Source organism: Pongo pygmaeus, chromosome 11 (assembly GCF_028885625.2).
Source record: "Pongo pygmaeus isolate AG05252 chromosome 11, NHGRI_mPonPyg2-v2.0_pri, whole genome shotgun sequence".
Classification (NCBI taxonomy): Eukaryota; Metazoa; Chordata; class Mammalia; order Primates; family Hominidae; genus Pongo; species Pongo pygmaeus.
In genome coordinates, this window is record NC_072384.2 from 59,788,504 (window position 1) to 59,804,416 (window position 15,913).

At 38.4% G+C, this 15,913-nt stretch overlaps 1 protein-coding gene across 23 annotated transcripts in view; it reads right to left on the minus strand.

The window, feature by feature from the left end:
• RBMS1 (RNA binding motif single stranded interacting protein 1) overlaps nucleotides 1-15,913 on the minus strand; it is a 221,872-nt gene that overhangs the window by 2,766 nt on the left and 203,193 nt on the right. For 6 of the 23 annotated variants that reach the window (XM_054477471.2, XM_054477473.2, XM_063648230.1 and 3 more), the window contains exons 7-14: nucleotides 13,025-13,140; nucleotides 11,077-11,126; nucleotides 10,857-10,950; nucleotides 8,340-8,387; nucleotides 7,391-7,441; nucleotides 4,628-4,738; nucleotides 3,360-3,440; nucleotides 725-809 (exon numbers count right to left, since the gene is read on the minus strand). In XM_054477471.2, coding sequence (XP_054333446.1) covers nucleotides 732-809; nucleotides 3,360-3,440; nucleotides 4,628-4,738; nucleotides 7,391-7,441; nucleotides 8,340-8,387; nucleotides 10,857-10,950; nucleotides 11,077-11,126; nucleotides 13,025-13,140 — 629 coding nt within the window. In that variant the 3' untranslated portion in view covers nucleotides 725-731. The remainder of the gene's footprint in view (nucleotides 1-724; nucleotides 810-3,359; nucleotides 3,441-4,627; nucleotides 4,739-7,390; nucleotides 7,442-8,339; nucleotides 8,388-10,856; nucleotides 10,951-11,076; nucleotides 11,127-13,024; nucleotides 13,141-15,913) is intronic. The other 17 variants (XM_054477480.2, XM_063648242.1, XM_063648235.1 and 14 more) reach the window with 3 other exon arrangements.

The window sequence follows — 15,913 nt, forward strand, 5'->3', positions numbered from 1 at the left end:
TGTAACTGATGGTTACTTTCAATGCCTGTCACATCCAGGACTTGCAAAATACTTTCTTTTCTAATTTAGAGCCAAAATTCATGTGGGTCTCTAAAGAGTGACTTTATGAAATCAAAAATACATGTTATCACCAGGGCAATCCAGAAACCAAGGTATTCTGTATCACCAGGGCAATCTAGAAACCAAGGTATTCTAAGTTCTACACAGCTATTTTATTACAGTCTGCATGGTAAAGCGAAAAGTTTTGAAATCTGTGGTTCAAGTGAGAGCTGGAAATATAATCTTTCAATCTAAGGATATTGACATTTATCTAAATTCATAATCAAGATGTTGCTAAACTTGCAATGCTAGATTAAGCAACATTTTGTGCTATAGGTCCTCCAGTTTCTGAGTATTAAAGTAATATGATATAGGATACTTGTATTACAGGACAATTTTGGTTCTTGGTGTTCTCTGATATTACAGATTTTTATTTTTTTCTTTTTAGTGGGGAGAGTAATTATACATTTGGCTTCGGTATAAAGCATTCTTTTCAGACAAAATGATTAATCTTAAATTCATAAAATCACTGATTTTAATATTTCAACAAGACTGGATGCCTTGGCCACGATTAAAACAGTATGATAAAATCTGAGTTATCCCAATCACCATTCTGATTTTAAAAAAAGCCCCATAGATTGTGCTTGATTTGAGCCCCCCAGTTATGAAGACCTTTCCTTCATACCTCACAGTTACTTATTAGGTTGAAAGGTATATGGAGAATGGTCATTAGACGTCTCGACAGCCACCTGCTGTTGACCACTTGCCTCCTACAACAAACAAAGCAGAATGGATGAGACATGTTAGTGAAAAAACCTCAGCTCTGCTACTTAGGCCTGACTGAATCCAACAGTGCCTTAAAAACAGTTACTCTTTAAAGTAAATTTCTTCACGTCATGTAGAGCTTTCAAGGTTAATCATTTCCCTAAGCAGCTGGCATGTCTAACAGACCCAAAGCACCTCCCATCCAAATGTTTATGACTTTCCTATTCTTATCAAGCTACAGCATATCAAACAAATTTCTTACCCTCTTACCCCTGGGGACAGATGTGATTTGGAATTCAGTACTTTCAGATTTTATAATCTGAAATGTGGTATGCATAATGCTGTATATGATATAATGCCTCCAGTAGTGTCTAGGGCTGCACCTCATAAGCAAACATATTAATAGTTCTACACTGGAAGCCATGAAGCAGCACAGTTAAGTGGGATCAAGATTTTGTCTCATCTCAGTTCAGGCTGAGTTTTGCCATAGGTCATGTTTTATGCTAAAGCAGTTACAAAGATAATTTTTATTTTCAGATTTCTTTTTGGGTTTCAGATTGCAGGTAAGGAATTGTAGGCTCTGGTAACTGTGGTTGTCAGTAATTGCACAAACAAGTAAAATACTACTACCACCACCACCTCCACCAACACCTACTACTGCTACTGCTACTACTATCACCACCACCACCTCCACCAACACCTACTACTACTACTGCTACTACTATCACCACCACCACCACCTACTACTGCTACTACTATCACCACCACCACCACCACCACCAACACCTACTACTACTACTGCTACTACTATCACCACCACCACCACCTACTACTGCTACTACTATCACCACCACCACCACCTCCACCAACACCTACTACTACTACTGCTACTACTATCACCACCACCACCACCTACTACTGCTACTACTATCACCACCACCACCACCTCCACCAACACCTACTACTACTACTGCTACTACTATCACCACCACCACCACCACCTCCACCAACACCTACTACTACTACTGCTACTACTATCACCACCACCACCACCACCTCCACCAACACCTACTACTACTACTGCTACTACTATCACCACCACCACCACCACCACCTCCACCAACACCTACTACTACTACTGCTACTATCACCACCACCACCACCTCCACCAACACCTACTACTACTGCTACTATCACCACCACCACCACCACCTCCATCAACACCTACTACTACTACTGCTACTACTATCACCACCACCACCACCACCTCCACCAACACCTACTACTACTACTGCTACTATCACTACCACCACCACCTCCACCAACACCTACTACTACTACTGCTACTATCACCACCACCACCACCTCCACCAACACCTACTACTACTACTGCTACTATCACTACCACCACCACCTCCACCAACACCTACTACTACTACTGCTACTATCACCACCACCACCACCTCCACCAACACCTACTACTACTACTGCTACTATCACTACCACCACCACCTCCACCAACACCTACTACTACTACTGCTACTATCACCACCACCACCACCTCCACCAACACCTACTACTACTACTGCTACTACTATCACCACCACCACCACCACCTCCACCAACACCTACTACTACTACTGCTACTATCACCACCACCACCACCTCCACCACCACCTCCACCAACAGGCCAGAGTCCTACGATCCTTTCCTGGAATTGGAACCTTTGGGATGTGCCTAGTGGATAAGATCAACTGGATTGATACATTTCCTTGAAATTTTAAGGATACTTTGCAGGAAAATGCTACGTTTTCTCTCTAACCATAATTCAAATGCTAGACTTCTTTCTTTCATATCAGTATCTTCCATAACAAGAACAGTTATCTAGCCACACTAACAGCCTCTGTAAAAAGAGGTATGGTTTCTTCTTCATCCCTGTAGCAGTTTCAAAACAGCTTTCTCTTTTCCACTAAGTATCTTAACTACAACTGATTTCTTTTCGTCATTTTTATCATTGATACGATCTTTAGTACTGGGACTGCAAACTCCAGATTTATCTTATTGTGTCTGTAGTATCATTTTATGAGAGACAAGACAGAACCTCCGAGGGGTATGAAAGGCACTATAAGCTTAGAAAATATTTCTGGGAGTCTTAAGAGGTGTGGCCTGGATGTTGTTACACTAATTTGTCATGATCATAGCTCACTGTAGTCGCAAACTCCAGGGCTCAAGGGTTCTTCCTGCCTCATACTCCTGAGTAGCTGGGACTACAGGTCCATGCCACCATGTCTGGCCAATTTTTAAACAATTTTATTTTTTGTAGAGATGGGATCTCACTATGTTGCCCAGGCTGGTCTCTAACTCCTGACCATAAGCAATCCTCCCTCCTCAGCCTTCCAAAGTGTTGGACTTACAGGCATGACCCACCACATCTGGCTAAATGCAATTCTTTATGCAAATATTTGACGTCTGGTAGATTTTTCTGAGTTCTATTTAATTTACCCATTTCTGAAACTACTTATAGCCAGAATGGTCACGGGATGGTCTCTACCAACCTCAACAGGAACCGCTGTCGTCTGCATATGTGCATACTGTGGCAAGTAGGCTCCTTGCATAGCTGACGTTGCAGGCATGTACTACAAAGAAGAATGAGGTCAGAATGGGCAATGGTAAACCATGCAAAATTTGGAGTACGTGGGGGGATTGTGAGATGGATATAATGTATTTGGAAATCTCAAAGAAGAAATTTAAATGAGCTACCTCAAAGCTTAAATAGTGCATATAAATATGTCATATGGAAGGCAAACTGTTTTCTACTTTTTGAATCTGCTAAACTAAAAATTCCACATTTCTTTGGATTTGCTAACAAAGTGAAGATAAAAAAGTTTATCATGGGTGAAGATAAAAAAGTTTATCATGGATGAAGATAAAAAAGTTTGTCACTCTCAATAATTCAGTATCACTAATGTGTGATTTTAGAAGATCTCTCCTCAAAGGACTTCATTATTTTCTAGCAGCCCCCTCAACTAGTACCTAGTATTGTTTCTATAGGTGGAGCCCACAGGGGTAAATGACTTATTAGACCTCTAACAGGTCACTGCAGATTAGGCAGCAGAGCCCGGCTTTTCTGACACTGACAGTCATCTTTTCCCAAAGGCAGGAGAAATTTCTAGTCAATCTCATTGGATATGTGTGGCCCTGGCTTAGCCTTCACAAGAAACGGCTGTAGGTTTTGAGTGTCTAAGGGGAAAACGCACCACCCTTTGTTCTTTTAAGCCACTACAGAATACAGGCTAAATTAAAATCCTTTAGCCATCTTACCAGCAAAATGCTAAGCATCCAACCTGGAAGCTGATCTGGTGCCAGCTCAACCTCATTACCCAAAGGAGTCCCCTGGACTTTGGTGAAATATTTCAATATAAAGATCATGATTCAATGCTCCCAAACTCCATAAAAGAAGAAACAAGCGAGAAATAATTCCCTGCTTGTTTACCTTTTATTACCTTTGTCTTTTGCTTCATGACACTGCCACAGGGACGGTGGTACTAGTTATATAAATGTCACTAGTCATAAAAGGCTAGATGTGGTCATGTGTGGGTGCTATATTCTCGTAAAGGAGAGATACCCAGAGAATAGACTTTCAGTTCATCAATTAATCAAGAAATAGCTGAGTATTTACTTTATGGAAGGTCATGTTGGGGGAAGAGAGGGGATTAGACATGATCTGTTATCATAGAGCCTGTCATTTGATAGGGAAGATACAGGCTGCATTAATTTACCCTCCTCTGTTTACAGAGACACATGATAATTATTTGCCACCTACTGTTCCGGTGCTGCCTAGTGACAGATGACTCATCTGCTGGGCCAGAGGGCTGATCATCGATGCGGGCTGTAGTGACATGGTGTGCTCCATTGAGGGAGTTAACACGGCACCCTGGGGAGTTGGAGACAGGAGCAAAATTAGACAAACTGAGGCAAGAGTTAAGATCCTGTAATTACTTTTTGCAAAGGAAATACCTTAGTTTGTTTAGGAATGTGAAGCAAAAACAACCTCCCTCAATCTTGCAAATGGCATCACAAACAGTTTCCTAAAAATCTTCTAAATTGCTCTTTCTGAGAGTTTTGTAAGAGCATTAGGGGAAATGATATCTTGGCATTCACTTCACAACAATCCCTGTATTAAAGGCAGTGTCCCTCTTCTCCTTTCCTTTCCCTTCACTTCCAGTAACTGGAAGCAAGCTAGTCCAGCAGGAGGAGCTATCAAAGGAAAAACAAACTGATTATCACTGCCTGCCTAGGGTTACAAAATGCTTTCTTAAAAAAAAAATCTGGAAAAAAAAAGGCAGTTGATGTTTTCTCCAGTCACAAAACAGTGTATTATATTTAATAAGATCAATATAGTATTTTGTTTAACAATGTTCTATCCAGATAATCGTTTGGTTCAAGATCAGGTTGTTAGGATCGAGAGCACATTTCTTCATTCACTCAGTGTTTCTCAGAACTTTAAGTTACATTTTGGTGCCTGGGAGGGAAGGCAATTCAGATATGATTAATAATCTGAGTCCAGATTCTTTTATTTAATTTGAAAAAATGTTGGTCATTAAAATCAAATTAAATATATTTAAGAAAATAGGAGGGGAAAAAAAAAACAATTGCTTCTAACTCAGCCAGTCTAATACAACCACTGTTAGCAATGTCAGGGTACTACTGCCAGATCATAGCCTGTGTGTGTTTCTGTACAGGTTCAATCAGAGCACATCAACAATTTCATATCCTGGGTTTTTGGTCTTAACTTAGCATTCTAACCATTTACCTAGCTTGTTGAAAAACTATCATTATCATCATTTTTTTAATGGTTACATTGATTGCATAAACCAAAATTTAATGAACTCTTTATTTTTGGACTTTTGCAATCACCTCATTATCTGAGAATGCAAGTATTCTGACACGCTCTATAACTACTAATGTATGTTTTGGTATCGCTGTACCTGGCATCCCTTAAATACAACTGTTATTTATTGATAATTAGATAGACAATCTAGGACAGAGTTAAGTATACAGGAACTTTAATTCTGATTTAAATCAGGCAGTTTAAAGCTGGGTGGGGAAAGGTAATGAATCCTCAGATAGCAACCTTCTGCTTACATTCCTAATGTCTCCTCAAAGATGTTAAGCTCAGATACGTGCAGTCTTTTTCTCAAATGTTGCCAAAAAGAAAAAAAGATATAGATGTGTGTCAGAAATAATGTTTGTCATTAATACATTCTGTTAGAAATTTTTTTTTTTAACACGCATCATCAAAAAGCAAGTGGTAACACGGAAATGACTCAGAAGCCTAGAAGATGGTGGAGGAGTTTCCTGCTCCTTTTTCTCATTCATTGGCACCATCTGTAATAGGAAGTCCTCAAATTCAAAGTAGGTTGATTTCCAAGCATTCCAAAATAGGGTAGCATGGAGTATCAGGGACACAGATTGCTACGGGCCTGTGTGGATCAGTGCATGTATATTATGTACACATGTACAGGTAAGTGTGGGTTTGAAGATGTGTCTATGTATGTGCACATGTATAGATCTATATGTATGTGTATATATATCACACAAAACGTATACATATATCAGAGAGCGCCTCTCCTATGTCATCACCTAAACATGTTTTATCTGCTTCTTAAAGGTCATCTCAGCAATTTCTCATTCAGAACCTCTTATCCCTGGATTGCTATTTCATATACATGGTCTTACATTGCAGTATCCACTTTAAAAAGGTATCCCAAGACAAATTGCTGTTTGAACATAAGGCCAAGAATAGAGTTCTTTTTCTAAGCAACCAAATCTGTTTTTATTTTACACATATTGTGAACTGTATTACTTACCAGGATTCCCATTTTGCATCAGTTACTAGAAAGCTTAGAGCCAAATTTGTGATTTTCTCACGTGAGCATGCAGGTCATTGTGTTGGACATCCTTAGCCTTATTGTAACTTTGTTCTCCATATGTATTTTTCAATTTTCAAACCCTTCTTCCACAAACTACATCTTATGTGTCTTTGAAAAACACATGAAATACACTATATAATAAGTATAACTCACTCAATTAAAAAAAATGTAATATATATGAATGCTCACGTCATTAAGAAATCACATTTGTTATTTACCAAATAATGTGCTACCACTTTAGTATTTATAATCTCCATAGAAAGGCCAAGTAACACTGATGAAAATCTTCATCTCGGTTTTGAACTTTATATCTGCATTAAACAGAATGTAAAAAATGAAAGCAGTTTTATCCCAAGTACTATTAAAAATGTAGCCTCTCATTTGAATGATCTCTAAAGAGCTGGTATGAATAAGAAAATGGTACCCTGCCTCAAATATGATATATTTTAAGTTCTTATAGAAAATGTAACTTAATATCTTCTACCAAGTTGTTTTATAAGGATGAGAAGTTTTATAATGAAATTGTACATTCTCATATTCCATGTTTAAAATTTCCCAAATCCTATACCACCCTTGGCAAATGGTTTTAACCCAGAGAATATATACACATAACTTACTTGTAAAACACAAAGTCATTAAGATGAAAAACTTACGGGGTGCTGTAGAATATATGGTTGAGGTTGCATCCAAGAAGGACTTTGCACCTAGAAAAGGGAGGATTTCAAAAGAAATATTGATTTTCATTGTAAAGCTTACCTATTTCTTTAGAACTCTTTTTAATCATGTTAAAAATCTACAGAAAGAAAACAAGGAAACAACACTATCAATGATTAAAAAGATTAAGGCAGTCAGAATTCTTGGCAAACTGGTCACTCTGAACAGGATGAAATGATTATTTAGAAACAATTTCTATTTGCCCACTCAAGAACTAATTGTTGAGTATCAGGCAACAAAGAGAAAAAGGAGAAAAAGACATGGGCCCCACCCTCAAGAAATTTACTATCTATGCAAGGGAGATAAACACAGCAACAACTCAAATAAATAGTGAAAAGTGTTAACAATCAAGGTATGAACTAGGTGCTTTAGAATTACAGATGAATGATGATTAATTCCAGCACATCTTATTAGAAGCTAACCCTTAAAGTATGTGCTTATTTAATACAAAAAAAAAATTCAATTTCTCTTTCATACCTAGGACATTAACTTTAGAAATCTTGCATTGTGGTCAACAATTTCTAGTTAGTGCAGAAAATAAAAATCTGAAATTCAGATTAAGGAAATTAAACTTCAGTGACTAGATTTTGACATCTATAGTCAAATGGGCATCCACACAGTAGACCCTCTGAATTGAGAAATAGATGTGAGAGTCAGGTTTTGTGGCAGGAAAGAAAGCATGTGTAGTCTGCCACTCAAGAGAAAAACATATCAGCCCATTTCTTGATGCCCAGAGCTTTCCAGAGTCTAAGTAATTTTATAATAAGTTTCAGTTTCCAATTCTTAACAACAAAACCCTCCTGCATTTTATCCCCTATTGTTAACTTCAGAGGTTCAACAGAGAGGATATGGGGAAGAGTCATGGGGGAAGAATGTATTGTGATTTACCTTGATAGCAGAGCCCCGATACTTGTTTTCTCTGGTTTCCTTTGCCACCTAAGGCAGACCAAAGTTAAGTGCTTCTGCCTTGTTAACATTTCAGTTATCTGGACTGTAGCCTTTCCCCATTGGGGTTGGTGGTTTCTTGCAGCTGCTAATTTCTCAAATCCAATTGCATAAGCTTATGGTGGTTTAGTGGAGAAAGGCCCACTCCAACACGAGTGCAGGGCCCTCACTGGATATATGATGGGAAGGCAAACAACTCCCTACAGACCCTAATTTGGGCCAGATGCCCCCATTTTTTATATGCTTCAGTGGTCTTAATAATCTAATAGCTTATAGCATTACAGGATTAGGGAACTATGACATCTAATTTTCTTTCTTAAGCAGCAAATCAGCTGCTGTCAATTTCTATTCCTCAATTTTCTAATTATAAAATGGGAATAATAATGTTTTGTAAACTCTTTACTATTGGTTCTTAACTTCTTTAGGTTCATGGAGCCCTCTGAAAACCTAATTAGGGAAATAGAACATTTTTCCCCACTTAATTGCACATACACAAGCAACATTTTGCAAACAACTTAAGGAGTCACAGATCACTTAAAGCTCATCCACTGACCCTACTAGGTCCCTGAACTTACGTAGTTAAAAATCAGTCTTCAAGGCTATGGCACTGAGTGTCAGGCAATGCAATGAAATTCCATATGTATCTTAGAGAAATACAGAATGCCCAGGAGAGGAAATAAGGCCTCTGAAATAATATGTTGTTTCCAGTTAGCTATATCAAATCTATTACTGACACAGATCTCCTAATTTTTATTGTACAAAATGGTTCTGTGGCCAAAATGCACACTGGTTTTATATTAAAGAGGGAAAAAGAGGTGTTGGAGAAATGTGTTAATAGCTGTAATATCTATAGCAACATAAATTCAAATTAATACTTACAATCTTTCATTTGCCCGAGAATAACTTACACTTGCCCCTATTTTTAGTGACATATAAATGACAGAGGTTTCCAAGTTCAGACAGTTAAGAAAGACTACCTTTCCATACCAGACACAGGAATTGTTAATTAGGGAAGTGCACTAGAGCAGATCTCACTGAGTCTTATACAGTCAAGGAAAGGATAGGAATCCTAAATCCAAAACAACTAAAGAGGCATTAAATTAGTCAATACTACGCCCAGCAGAATGAAGCACCAGAATAAGTAACATAAGAATCCAGAGAGAATAAAGAAAAGAAAATGAGTGACAACTCAGGGAAAGGAGGCTGTAAGAGCCTAGAAGCTTAGGAGACTGTGAATGATAATGCCAGCCCTCAGTTTTAGTGCATCTAATCACTTCTGTTATTCAAAACCATTTTTATGTTTTTAGACAGAATTAGTTATATGACATTGCTTATTTTGGCCAATTCATTATTTAAACATATAACTAATGTACTCTTATTATCAGCCACCTAATCGTGCATATTAATGATAATAATCATAGCTAACATTAACTGAGTGATAATGATATGCAAGGTCCTCGGCTGGGCTCTTTATACAGTCTCATTTGGTTTTCATAATTCTCTCAAGCCTATGAGATAGAAACTATTATTATCCCCATTTTAAAGATGAGGAAACTGAGGCTTATAAAAGTTAAAGTAATACAACTATTAGATTACATATTGTAGTCCTCTAACCCCAGAAATTAGGACTGCAACAATCTAATTCAATTGTTTTAAAATCAAGAATACACAAAAATTTAGTCACACAGGATCCTGACGGTCAACAAAAGGGAACTCTGCTCCCACATGTCTGCAATTGAACTCCATTATAAGGTTCCTATCTGGGTCCAGGAAGCAATCCTGTTAGAGGTTTTCTGACACAGGAGGAGAAATGCATGTACACTACTGGGTTCATGGCAGACAGGAGCTACCTCTGCATTAAAATCAAATCAAATCTTGAAATACAAGACACTTCAAGAGTTTTTGTTTCAAAGTTGGGAATTTATTTTAAGGTAAAGCCTCCTCATGTAATAACCTAAACAGGAAGTCACCTTTTTGCTTTTATATTTTTACCTCAAATGTCAGCTGCATTGCTCACTTAATGCTACCTACTAGAGACACATCTTTATGTATTACCATGTTTACTTGTTCTTTTATCAGTTCCTGCTGATGAATAAACAAAAGCAAGGGTACACACCTATTCTGTATTATATCTAATGGCAATTATCTTAAGTTTCAATTTTTGGGACACATGGTGTCCAAAAGCAGGGCCCCTTGGTGAAGGAAGTGTTTGGGTTCATTCCAATTCCAAAATGCTATGATTCCAAGGACTGACCACTGACATTTTCCCTTGCTTTACATTCTCCTATACATAAATCACTCTGCCAAATACAAAGCAGCTCATACTAAATAGGGTATCCAAGCTGCATAATATTTGACTCAAATTTCATAAACACTCAAAATTTTAAGACACATAAAAATGTAGCAGAGATTCATGGTCCGCAAGTGGTTATACTGCTGACGAATCCTAAAGGTACAAACCTGGTAGGCAGATACAGGAGATGCAATATAGGGTGTAATAGAAGTTTGAGTGATCATTCGGTTTGTAGCAATACTGTATGGTGAAGGATAAAATCTAGAACAAACACAAAAACCTTTATTAAGTAATCCTTTAAATAGAATAATTCATGGAACAAATGTCTGATATTTTCCACCTTCACATTTTCCCTCAAGCCATTATGGATTTATCTTAATGACATACCCGTTCTGTATAGCAGCTGTAGTTGGGTCGTAAGTAAGTGTCATTCCAGCCTATGGGAAAGAGAAAGAAATATAAACATTCATCTAGAAAGGCATGATTTAAAAATTCTATTTTTAGCCGGGTGTGGTGGTGTGCACCTGTAGTCCCAGCTGCTGGGGAGGCTGAGGTGGGAAGATCCCTTTGAAGCCCAGGAGTTCGAGGCTGTAGTTAGCTATGATTACATCACTGCACTCCAGCCTGGGCAACAGAAGGAGACCCCTGTCTCTTAAAAAAAAAAAGGGGAGGGAAGGGAATTTGTACTTAGAGTCTAGTAGCATTTGATAAAATTGGGAGTTTCTGTTAGTCAAAATGACTAAAAATATGAGAATTAATCTCTGGACCTGCACTGTCCCATGTGATAGTCATAAGCCACATGTAGCTATTTAAAACTACATAAAAAATCGATCTCTCTAGCATAGTAGCTACATTTCAAGTGCTCAGAGAGCCACCTGTGGCTGGTGGCTGTTATTGGACAGTGCAGATTCTAGAACATTTTCCCTAGACATTCTTGGATCAATATGTTATTGTTTTTAAAATAATAATTCATGGGAAGTCAATACAGGGAAATGGAGGTCCAACATTTTATTAGGAAATTGAGAGTTTTAATTAAAAAAAAAAACTATTCAAAAGAGAGGTGAAAAAAACCCCAACTCGGTGATAAATGTACTATTTATATATATTTAGATTATTATTTAGGATAACTTCTAAATATTATAAATATAAACCCCTCTAAGAAACCATGCCAGCCTGGGCAACATAGTTAGATCCTATCTCTATAAAAAATTTAAAAAATTAGGCCAGGCACGATGGTCCACGCCTGTAATCCCAGCACTTTGGGAGGCCGAGGTGGGTGGATCATAAGGCCAGGAGATTGAGACCATCCCGACTAACACAATGAAACCCCATCTCTAGTAAAAATACAAAAAATTAGCCAGGTGTGGTGGTGGGTGCCTGTAGTCCCAAGCTACTTGGGAGGCTGAGGCAGGAGAATGGCATGAACCCGGGAGGCAGAGCTTGCAGTGAGCGGAGATCGTGCCACTGCCCTCCAGCCTGGGCGACAGAGCAAGACTCCATCTCAAAACAAAACAAAACAAAACAAAAAAAATTATTTTAAATTAGCCAGGAGTGGTGGCATGTCCCTGTTGTCCCAGCTACACAGGAGGCTGAGGTGGGAGGACTGCTTGAGCACAGGAGTTCGAGGTTGCGGTGGGCTATAACCATACCACTGGACTCCAGCCTGGGCAACAGAGACCATGTTTCTTCCTTTCTGTTTTTTTTTTTTTTTGAGATGGAGTCTCACTCTGTTGCCCAGGCTGGAGTGCAGTGGCATGACCTTGGAACACTGCAGCCTCTGCCTCCTGGGCTGCAGCGATTCTCCTGCCTCAGCCTCCTGGGTAGCTGGGATTACAGGCATGCACCACCACGCAGGGCTAATTTTTGTATTTTTAGTAGAGATGGGGTTTCGCCATGTTGGCCAGGCTGATCTCTAACTCCTGATCTCAGGTGATCTGCCTGCCTTGGCCTCCCAAAGTGCTAGGATTACGGGTGTGAGTCACCGCGCCTAGCCTACAGAAACCCTGTTTCTGAAAAAAACCAAAAACAAACCCAAATCACTTGTGTTTTTCTTATGGCAATTTAGAATGCTCTTCTACTTCATGTATAGCTAGCTGGTAAACACAGCTGCTTCCACCACCTATCGGTCCATCTGGAGAATCACTCCGTTATCACCATATATAATGAAAAGAATTTTAATTTGACATCACTTGAATTATAATGTACCAAAAGGAAGATTTAATCCTGGCACCTATTTCAGAAGTGTGCAGCCAAGTCAAGATGCCTTTTTGTGTTACTTTTCATGTGGGCATTCAAGATCACACACCCCCCACTAAAGTTTCAGGAAAGGACTTACAAGTCTCACCTCTCCTTCTCTATGCCATGGTCTTCCATTAGGGATGTATTTGTTTGGGTTCTGTCTCTTTTTCTGTCCTCCATCAGCAAACTTACACAATAAAGGTTCTGTGGGGGCTAAGTAAACAGAGAAAAATAAAATGAAACCACAATGACATGTGTATGTGGATGACAAAATGTATTACAAAAATAGGAACAGTGTTCATGCTACAAGAAAATTCATACAACACTTTTAAGGCAAAAGTAGTTTACTCAGACCTTTGTAAAACTGTCCACGGTGAAAAACATAGTGCAGAAAAACATACTAGTTATTATTTCTGAACATTTAAAGAACTATTCTGAGGAAGCAAAAGAATCTTTTGATTCACTTTCACGCTTAAGAGCAGACACATTTCTTTTGGTTTTGGGCCCTCTCCAATTCCACCTCTGGACTGTCACCAAAATAATCTTCAAATTCAATAGGATTGTGCCATCCTCTCCTCCCCCAACTTAAAATGGTCCCTTAGCTTCCCATTATAATTCCTAAGAGGGACCCTTCACTTCTCCCAGTAGAAAACAAGTCACCTCTTCACTGCTCACACACATATTTTTATTCACAATTTGTAACAATTGGTGAGTATGTTTACTTGTTTGGTGTCTGTTTCCCCTTCTAGACTATATGCCCCATGGGGGCAGTAACATTGTCTGTTTTGTCTATCACTGTATCCCCAGTGCCTAAGTGTCTGGACTTTGTAGTTGCTTATTATATCTTGGTTGCATCAATGAATGAATAGAAATAGGTCTCATGTTTATTTTTGGGATACGTCAGTGAAGATGGCTGTTGTGAGAAAGCTAAAAATACTCGTCCACCCTATTTAAAGGTTTTCCTGTGCCTTTAATCATACAACTGGGTATTGCTTTACTATATATCTATACCACCATATATAGATCTGTATATTATTACTGTATTACTTATAATATATATTACTATATATCTATACATTTATATAAATTCTTCTTACAGAATCCATGAGGCCAAAACAGAAAAGCAGAAGATGTAGAGAATATTTTCAAGGATATATACTCATTAGAGTTAAAAAAAAAAAAAAAAAAAAGTCTACAGACAGCACAATAGGGCACCAGCGACTTTTCCTTTTCTTTGCTTTTCTGCAATGGAAATAGCAGTGTATTCCAGAAAGTTGTGCATTTTTCTGTGTTTCTAGTTAATGTAATAAAGGCAATCACACCTTCCTGTCTGGTTCCCACATTCTGTCCTTTGTCTACTGTAGAACCATGATTACTACTTTCAAGTTCTGTTTCAAAGTTAAATAACCATGAAGAGAAAAATATTACTTGTGGAAAATTTACTCCTTTCTCCTGTGCCTCTTATTATCCTAATTCATCTCTTATTTTATTTCATGATTACCCACCCACTAATGACAGGGTGGAAGCAGTAATGTCTTTCAACACTTCTCTGCCAAAAAACAAAACAAAACAAAACAAAAAGCCCAACTGTAACTCCTTCTGGGTGAGCTGTCTGGGCTGCCGCCTGGCACTCCTTTCTTCTTTCCCTGGTGTGAACCACTCTGGAGGGATGGGTTGGAATGCCAACTCACTTCTGAATGACAACTGGACTATGGGTATGAAGAGTCAGGAACAAAAATGTTAGGTGTCTGGTGAGACTATCAGCAAGCCTTGGCCCAGATCTAGAGAGGTTTATCCACTGACATTTGAGGTTGTAAGATGTTGACTCCACATAATCTCGTAGAGCAAGAGAGAAGATAATAAATTTGGTGGTGCTGGCACATAGTGGGTCTTCTCTAAAAAGAGGTGCTTTTATCTAGAGGGTTTATGAAAACTAGGTCCTAGACTCAAATTTAACCTTTTTTTTTTTTTTTTTTTTTAAAGAAGTTACTTGGCTCAGCAAGTGATCCCAACTGGCCGTTTTTCTCCACTGGCATAATTTCTTTCAGAGACAGTAAATGATCAGGTTGGACTCATTCTAGAAGTTCAGTGCAGGCCACCTAAACAGGTAGGTGTGAATAAAAGCAGGTAAGCAGCCAGACCCTGATGCCTGCCTAAGCTCAACATGTGCTGAATGACCAAGTGTCCCCATCTGTGGATAAGGTGCTTCTAACACATTTTCCTTCATCTAGACTCCGGCCTGTCAAAGAAAAATAAATCTCAGGTGACAATAAAGCCTGCTAAAAATGCATAACAATGAGGTAAACATCAAGTGAGTGATGACATATTTGCAAATAGATCATTTAAAATAAACAAATGGAAGAGGATATAGCTGAATCTTTCAAAAAACGAATTATATTTACTACATGATTCTATGCTGTCATTAAGCTATTTTTTCCCCTCTAAAAGCAAAAAGGGAAGCAGTTACAACCGTTTGTATACTGGCAGGCATTTCATATCTTAGGAAAACAAGCTTTTTAAGAATTATAACCAGTAAAAATGACATTTCTGAGATAGTTGCTGGCTGCTTGTTCAGGGAAATGGGAGTACCCCAATATTCCATGTGAAGCAATATAAAATTCTAACAGCTTCTTTCCTCTTTAAAATTCTCTTGGTCTATTTAACCACCAAAATTTTAACTTAATGTCCACTATGTGCCAAGTACACAAGAGCTGGGGATACAGTGGTAGATAAAATAGGGTCCTTGCCTCCCTGGGGCTTGCAGTTTAATGGAGAAAAGAGTGTACCTGATCTCATGAAAACCCATTTAGTCATTTACGGAACAGAGCATTGTTTTTAGAGGTATTTGTTTTCAATAAAAATGCTAACCAGAAGCAAAATACTTTTGATGCAGAAACAGCTGTACTTTGACAACTGCTGTTCCATTTATTTGAAGGACATTATTAGAAACAGCTTCTCCCTATAAGTTCTTAATGTTTTACTCATT